Source organism: Phragmites australis, chromosome 9 (assembly GCF_958298935.1).
Source record: "Phragmites australis chromosome 9, lpPhrAust1.1, whole genome shotgun sequence".
NCBI lineage: Eukaryota > Viridiplantae > Streptophyta > Magnoliopsida > Poales > Poaceae > Phragmites > Phragmites australis.
The window spans coordinates 2,896,946-2,905,562 of NC_084929.1; the positions used below are offsets into that span (position 1 = coordinate 2,896,946).

The 8,617-nt window shown below is 41.8% G+C and overlaps 1 protein-coding gene across 1 annotated transcript; it reads right to left on the reverse strand.

Moving 5' to 3' along the window:
- Positions 1-219: 219 nt before the first annotated feature.
- On the reverse strand, positions 220-3,296 carry LOC133928400 (chromatin structure-remodeling complex protein BSH). The gene is made up of 11 exons (XM_062374717.1): positions 3,123-3,296; positions 2,938-3,026; positions 2,749-2,843; positions 2,546-2,617; positions 2,398-2,445; positions 2,235-2,318; positions 1,735-1,773; positions 1,189-1,271; positions 973-1,035; positions 660-761; positions 220-452 (listed from the first exon to the last, which is right to left on the reverse strand). Exons 1-11 carry the CDS (start codon positions 3,173-3,175, stop codon positions 401-403), a joined length of 780 nt encoding a protein of 259 aa, XP_062230701.1. The 5' UTR covers positions 3,176-3,296; the 3' UTR covers positions 220-400.
- Between the last annotated feature and the right edge of the window lie 5,321 nt (positions 3,297-8,617).

Genomic DNA, 8,617 nt, shown 5'->3' on the forward strand with positions numbered 1-8,617 from the left:
GGCTTTCGTCAATCTACTACTGCTGTTTGGTTTATTCGTGTTACCCAAATTCATACCTGCTTGGATTTTAGGAGAACATAAATTTGGTTATAATTGTTCCATACCGTTCTAATTAGCAGCGTGATGCCAGCTTAGTTTGCTGCTCCAGTCCATTTAAATAGATTTCGAATCAACTGCAGCGTTCCAAGTTTATAGCGCACACCTACACCACCTGTCACATGTTCGCAACCGAGAAACCCTCTCACTTACACAGCATACATAATGCTCATGACTGAAGTAGTAGTAGTCTACAACAATCGATATCCTAAGACCAATTGCCAGGCAGCATTCACCACGGCAATAGGGTACAACAATCAGCAGCTTGTTCAACAATCTTCTTAAGTCGAATTCTACATCCGAATCAGAGGGATTGAAGACTTGCATCTTTCACTTCTTCCAACCTCTTCTTCGGCCTGTGAAAAACGTAAATGTTATGTTTTCCGTTCAGCTGTAAAAATGTTTGTGAATTAAACTACATAGTCAAGGCATAGTTATATCTCTTCCTATTATAGCAAGCTTGGAGTTAAAAAGAATAACACAAAATAATAGCTTCAAGAAGACATTTAGTATAGTAAACTAACTTCTCTGGTTCTAAATGATCAATATCAGATCTTTCTCACCTAGAGCTAGGATTAAGCTCCTCTTTTCCATCAACAACTCCAGCTTCCGCATTAGGTACAACATCTACAACAGGCTCATACAGGTACCATTCCTTCCTTTTCCTGATACACCAAAAAGGAAATGCAAAAATTAGGTGGTTTCAAGACCAAAAAGTAGTAAACGAAAATATATTACTGCAATAAAGTGAACATTGTAAGCCACAGGTCACAACAGTTCCCTGGCATACCTGCTTATCAATGGGGATAAATGAAACCATCACAGCAAAACTGTATTAGTCATTAGTGCATTGAGGGTTTAAAAAAAGCATCTTACCGAATGACGCTTCCTTTGCTGCCGAAATACTTGAACAAGTCCACTGCATTGTTCATGGCTTTACTGCAAAACATGACCACAGCAATTTCACATAACAAATAGAGAAACACAAAACAGGAAGGAGAGCATTAAATTCAAACATTTTGATTAGTATCTGTAAGCCTCCAGTTGCACTAGATTTTTCTTAAAATAAAAACACGAAATTCTTGCACAGACCTATTTGAAGAAAATTCCGGCGCTCGCCTTCCCTTCTTTGACAATTGCTTCTCTCTCATAACAGAGACGCTCTGATTAGCAATCTGCAAAATCACAATATTTTTGTTTTTTGAATAGAAGACCTTATGCAACAAAAGGTTAACCATATATTTGTTTTAACCATATTGTGAAGGAACTGCGGCCAAACTTTCCAGATTCATAACTGTAAGGAACATCAAAGCGATTTCATGGTATTGTGAACTACAGTTAGGCCCTGTTTGGATGTCGTAGTTTTGAAAAACCATGATTTTGAGAAACTACAGTTTTAAAAACCAGAGCCATGCAATACCAAGGTTTAGAAAAAAGAGGTAATGGGTGGAGTTTCCAAAACTCCAAAAGGACCACAGTTTTGGCAATACTGTGGTTTTCAAAACTACAAGATTTGTTACATCAAAACACTTCTAAGTTTTTCAAAACCAAAGTATTTTACAAAACCATAGTATTTTCCAAAACTTAAGAAAAACTTTGCATCCAAACAGACCCTTAGCAGGGAAGAGTATATCTAACCTCATAAAGCTGCTCACGGATGGAAACTGCTATTGCAGGCTGCATATCAAACAAAAGATTTTGTCAGAGTAAAACAAGTTGCAGAAAGCAATGCTCAAGTAATTGCACAAAAAGATCTGCAGTGCAAGAAATATTCAACTAACAGTAAATTCATGATTAAACTTAGTTCTGGAAAATTACAAAGGTTAACAAAAACGGCGATACTAATAGTAGTAAATGGTATCCAATTCAAGAAAATAGACTAGTTGAATAGGTGCCCCCATCAGCAACATCAATTAGAGAAGTTTTTGTTCCACTTGTAAGTATAATAAAGTTAAACGTGAGTTCAAAGAAAATGTAACAAGCTTCTCATCCGGTCACCCCACCTGTATGACAATTTGGGGTAATTATCAATGTGTAAACAGGGAGCAGATAATATGGAAAACCATTATCACAAACGATGATGCTTTAGTTGAATTTACAGTTCATTAAGATTTTCAGAAACTAAGTTGAAGGCATACCCCAACTTCAGGATCCGTGATGTTCAAATCGTCACATAGCGTCCTTGCGAATTCCTCAGGGTCACTATCTAGGTTGCCTATATCCTGGGCACCAAATGTCGATGTGAATTAAGAAAACATCTCGAGGTGAGGATCCCTGGAAAGTACAATTACACACACATACCCACAAGAATTGGTCTCTAATTACAGTGTTGTTCACTCGGAGGTCAAGCTGCAGATTCACCACTCCATTCATGTGAGTGACTTAAAGACAAAGAGACACAGAAACAGCCTGCAGGTGTGCAACAATTAGCCAGAGAAGCACACAAAACCTTAAGAGGCACAATCTTCTCCTTGATCTGCATCTCCTGCCCCTCGTAAGAGCGGAACTCCGCCAGTTGCCCCTTTCCGAAACAATACAAAGAACCCGTGGATCAGCAATAAGTGGTAAGCAACAAAGCTGTGATCTTACAGGACACCAGTATCTACATCCCAAGTAGGCAAGAACGCATAGGGAAGCAGCAAGGAGAGGTACCTGGATGGACTGCAGCATCTGGGGGACGAAATTTGCCGGCAGCTTAAGGTCCTTGGCCGTCCTCTTGGCGAAGGTGATGATCTCCGAGTCGGGATCTGCGCGCCCCGTGATGCAAGTGGATGAAGCGAGAGAACAGAACAAACGGGAGATGAAGCAAGAAGCGAAGAGACGGCGGGCGGGGCGGGATACCTCGCGGGTTCCAGGTGAAGGCGTCCCTGTAGCGCTGGCCGTCCACCTCGACGTCGACGCGTATCGGAACCAGGTTGTCTCTCGTCGGCCTGCAACGAATCAGCCACCACATCATCCTCCAAGCCAATCGATCCAAGGCCCCCAACACAACGAGAGAGAGGGAGGGAAGGAGGGAGAGGACGTACATGCGGAAGTTGACGCTGGAGGGCCTGGAGGCGCCGAGGCTGACCGTCTTCATCTCCCTCTCTCGCCGGCAGTCGCTGGCCCGCCGGCGCCGTCGCCCAGTGGCTCTTCTGTCTGCGCCGCCGTGCAATGCGCAGCGGAGCGGATGCCGTGCTGGGCCGGTGATTCAGTTGAGCCTCGAGAGTCCAGATCGAACTAGGGCTCGTATTTGGGCTGACCACTGGGGCGAAGCCCAATGGACGACGAATCTATAAGGCCCATTATAAAGCAGTGGACCGGCCCGTTGTGCGAGGTGTTGCGCGCCTTCTTCCTCATGTATATGATGCAATTGAAGTATCTACGCATAGGATATGGATGCATTACGGAAGTATTGTCGAATAAATATTTATAGAATGATGTCGTAATTAAATTTCAGATGATCTGAAAAAGGAGTAGATTATTCTCTAATTTCTCTCATAATTTCTTTATTAATTTTTATTAGTAAAATGAGTTTATATCTATAGCTGGTAACGAGAAAGGGGACTCAAAGGACGAGGGTAGATATTAAAAGGGGTAAATTATTTAAATTTTAGAGATTTTTTTATTAGTTAGGAGGATAGTAAGGTGAAAAGGTGATGGAAGAACCACTTGTGTTTTATAGAGATCATGCAACCGAATTATTCATGCATATATGTGATTTTTTTCAATGATAGTATTTTTTGGAAAATTGTTAAAATAGTAGTTGAATTTACAAAATTATAAGAATAAATACATATCAGCATGCGGAATATTGATTACGACCTATCAGCATTTCACGTGTCGACATCTTACATGGCAGTCTGCCAAGAGGCATGTCGCTACTTTGCGTGCCGATATGTCCTATATCCCGCAGATAATATTAAAAGAAATATTCATAACTTTTTTATATTATCTCAGATGGAGATAATCTTTATATGAAATTTGTAACTCTCAATGAGATCTATAGTTTTTTAGTTGAATATTTTTTTCATTTGAATCATTTCAGATAAAAAAAAAGTGCTTATAAATTTCAAATTAAAAAATTAGATCCGGAACATTTGGCCACCTTTTGTGCATCTAAATGGATTGAAATGTAAAAGTGTTCAACTAAAAAGTTGTAAATCTCATAGAGCTACAATTTTTATATAAATATCATCTTCATTCGAGATCTTATCAAAAAGTTATGAATTTTTCTTTTAATATCATCGGCGAAACATGATCTGTCAGCATGCAGAATGACGATAGACCCAGACTCACTGTCTGCGTGTCGACAGGTCTCCGGACCCACTGCTATGTAGAAAGTCAGTATGCGAAGTGCCAATAAGTCTCTTGTCGGCACTTCCCATTTTGATAGGTATCTATTTTTATAATTTTATGAATTCAATTATTAGTTTTGAAATTTTTTAATAAAATAATATTATAAAAAAAACTCCATATATGCATCACTGAAATTGCTGGAGACTAGCGCCGAGTCTGATACTAGCTCGAGTGAGTTGGGTAAACACCCGCACTCCAAGCCATCCGGCCACATGCGAGTTTCACACATTGGGTACTTGACCATCGTCATTGAGGCGGATATCGCACTACCTGCATGTGAACCGGAGATTTCAGTATTTGCCATTAAATCCACGCACCTTTCAAAATTTGCCACTTATATTACAATAGCATGTGGGGTTACTATGAGTCATTGACAGTAAGGTAGGGTGGCAAATTCTCAAAGGCATGCGTATATACAGATACAGTCGCCTGCAAGAACTTGAAGTTGGAAGATGCCGCTACACAGTAGACACAAGAGACGCTGGACCGACGGCGACGCGCGGTACGGGCTCGCCGGGACCATCCCAGGCCTGCCCAGAGGCCGAAGGACAAGGAGTTATGGGAGCTGATCAGGATGGCCACCAAGCAGACGATTGCGCTGCAGTGCCTCGCTGTTGCGTCGACGGAACAAGACGACCGGCCGGTGGCCCGCCCGGCCGTGTGCGCGCTGTCTCGCCCGGCGAGCACGTGAACCCGCCGCGAACCAGCGGCCCGCGGCGCGCCACGGCGCGCGCCTGCGACGGAGGGGTCCTACACCTATTAGCGCGGATCAAAAGCCAAAGCCGGGTGCCAGCGCGGATCTGCTGAGAATCTAAAGCTACCTCCTCGCACGGTGCTCGTGTTTGTTCTGTCAACTTTAAGTCGAAAGAAGTACTGTACAAGTGTTGTTTTAGGTACCAACTATATTTAAAGATGTCTAAATAGGCTATGTTTACTGAACTAGCTCGATGTTCGACACTGTAGGTACGGCACGATCCAAATCGAGACGGATCGGGCTGGTACGGCACGAGGCTACGGGTTGTGCCTGGGCTAAGTGCGCGGCACGGCGTGCCGGCATGAGCACGGCCCAACCCGTATCAGCATGGGCACGATCCAGCTAGGCACGATCTGGTCCGGTACGTATGGACCCGGCTATTTTCTATATTTTTTAATTTTGTAACTATTTTTTATCTATTTTCTATATTTTTTTATCTATTTTCTATATAGATTTTAATTTTGTAGCTTATTTTTTATTTTATTGGGTCGGCTGTGCCGACGGACCGCCCATGTGCCGTTGGGTCACTCGTGCCTGTCGTGACTGTCGTGCCCGAACCGGCCCGACACAGCACGGTAACTGACAGGCCGTGTTGTGGGTCGAGGGGGAGGCACGCGGGCCAGCACGGTACGGCCTGTTACAGTAGCTAGCTGTTCAGGCTGTGCCGTAGCCGGCCCGTGCCGAGCTGGGCCTGTGCTGGACCAGCCTGAGTGACCCATTTAGCCATCTCTGACCATGTCTTTGTAAGACGACTTTAACTAGGGCCAGCCCTAGGGGGTTAAGTGGGGCGGTCGTCCAGATCCCAAAACCGAAGGATCTCTTTACGTACCTTACGTATAGTATATATACCTAACAATTCATACGATAACATAGAACTAGACCCAAAATAGCAGGTAGGTCTATCAGTCCGTATAGTAGGATGTAGGTGGCCTAGTTCTTTCAGTCCATAAAAAATTAAGTGATCTGTCTGCATGTCTAGTTTATTTGGCTGTTTGCCTATTTCGTGTTTTCTTCCATCCAGATAGTCTAGTTTTCTACATTTCCCGGAACCACGACTCCAAGACGTTCCATATGCCTGCAGCTTCGATCAAGGACAAGCGTCAGCCATTGCCATATGAGTTTTCGTTGCTGGTTATTCTCGTAGATAGTTTCTACTTCACCTCAAATGGATCCGACCCTTACTAAGATCACACGTTTGAAATATGAAAAAGTCGCCGCTCGCTCTAGCGATCGATGGGCCCGGCTCCGTTGCACGGTACGGGGGTGGCTCCCGCATGCGCCTAATCATCATCGTCACAAAATTCGACTGTTCATGCTACCAATCACAGAAACACACAATTCATCGACCATCAGCAGTTAAATCTAGCCGTTTAGCAGTAAGCAGCTATCTACCAGCCTAGCGTTTATGATGTGGTGCTGACACCTGCGAGCAGATAACTCCAAAGCCATACTATGGCTGCAAGCTATCTGCTGCATATACTGATGAGTAACTAGAGTTGCACGCAACAAGTTATACATAGGCATACAGATACAGCTAATCGAGTTAGTATCTCTACATAGCATACGTACGTATACTCTGATCCCTCACAATTTTGTTCCCACGAGCATTTATGATAAGCTAAAATAACCTGAAATACATCCGATCGTCAGCTGAAACAATCTGAAATACGTCCGATCAAATACATTCCAAGTTATTCCAGCTTATCATAACGGATCCATTTCAAATTGTTCTAACTTATCATAAATATTCATGAATTCTACTAAAATATTATTTTTGTAATTGATATATAAATATTTTAATGCTTATGCTCAATAAGATCCGTTTTTAGATTGGCCCTAAACCATTGAAATGTTAGGATCGGCTCTAACTTTAACTAACAGTTTATAACTCGGTAACAATGGTTGTTTTGGGCACCGACATAATGTGACCTTAACTAAGAGTTTAGAACACGGTATGTTTACAAAATATAATAAAATTATAAGACTATCAAACTATTATTTGATACAAATCTACTCATATCATGATAGTGTACATGGAAATTGGACCTAGCTTTATGGCGGCCACTGCCGCTACGCCCCCACGCGTACATGTTGGTCAGCGCGTTCGAGAACTGTATCAAGCATGCTAAGGACAAGCGTTACCCCCATGAGAAAAAGAAAAACTAGCTAGGATACCGTAGATATATCGGACGGCTCAAAACCATAGGACATGTATTGCTTATCAACGCCTATCTTTCACCTCCCGTGCTTCTAAATTAATCGAAAACGAAAATAAAAAACCAAACTTTCAACTACAATATAGATCCCTTTAGGGACTTAACTAGGATTGCAACATCTTACAAGAAACAAAAGATTCTGGACAGCGAGGTTTTCCAACTTTGGACTTAAGAGCATTCCTTAAAACAAATTAAGTCAGGAACACATCCAAGTTTCAACTCCATGTTTTAACTTTTCCACGAGCTGCATCATCGGTGAGCGTTATGAGATGACGACACACTATGTAAGAAATCAGTAAAAAAGACATCACATTAGTGACTACTTCTCAACATACGTTACTAATATCCTATTAGTGAAGGGTCTTAAGGATGCGTCACTAATGTCCCTTCTGATCGGGGCTATATATAGATTCATCACTAATAAATGATTATTAGTGATGGATCGTAACATGACTCGTCACTGATGATAATAGTGATTAGATCAGTTATTAGTGATAGATCAAGTTGTGACCCATCACTAATGACTAGGTCATCAGTGACGGATCGTCCTAGACCAATCATTAATAACGGGTCAAATTGTGACTCGTCACTAATGATAAGATCACCATAGACAGATCGTTCTAGGTTGTGACCCGTCACTAATGATAAGATCATCAGTGACGGGACGTCCTAAGCCAGTTATTAGTGACGGGTTATAATTTGATCCGTCACTAATAATCCACTCATTAGTGATAGGTCGTCCTATACCAATTATGAGTGACGGGTCAACTTGTAATCCATCACTAATGATCAACACCAGTCACTAATGACGGTATTCATAAATATTTTTTTATTTTTATTTTATTTTTCTCTTATTTTTTCTCACCTCAGCAGCACTAGAATAGGAATTTTTGTATATTTCTGCTCAAGTTTGATGTAAGGTGTGACGGCTATAGACACAAACGCACGTTTCAAAAATGATATAGAAACTTTTGAGGGCGAGAACTCAATCTACCAAGTCGTTTTAGGTCTCGAAAAATTCTCTGCACCTGACAAAGTCAGGTACAAACGGATGTAAACTTTTTTTAGATGTCCGTAGAGTAAAAAAAACGTTAAAATCGGAGTCCATATGCAAAAGTAACCTAGGACTATAATTTGATAGGTAACTCGGAGTGCATTCGATAAAACGGATATAACTTTTGCATCGAAGTCTATATGCAAAAGTAAAATTAGT

Coding starts and splice junctions, on each gene's coding strand:
- LOC133928400 (XM_062374717.1), bottom strand. CDS start 3,175: ATGAAGACGGTCAGCCTCGGCGCCTCCAGGCCCTCCAGCGTCAACTTC. Junction 3,027..3,122: donor TCCAGCGTCAACTTCCGCAT/GTACGTCCTCTC, acceptor GATTCGTTGCAG/GCCGACGAGAGACAACCTGG. Junction 1,036..1,188: donor CCGGAATTTTCTTCAAATAG/GTCTGTGCAAGA, acceptor CATGTTTTGCAG/TAAAGCCATGAACAATGCAG.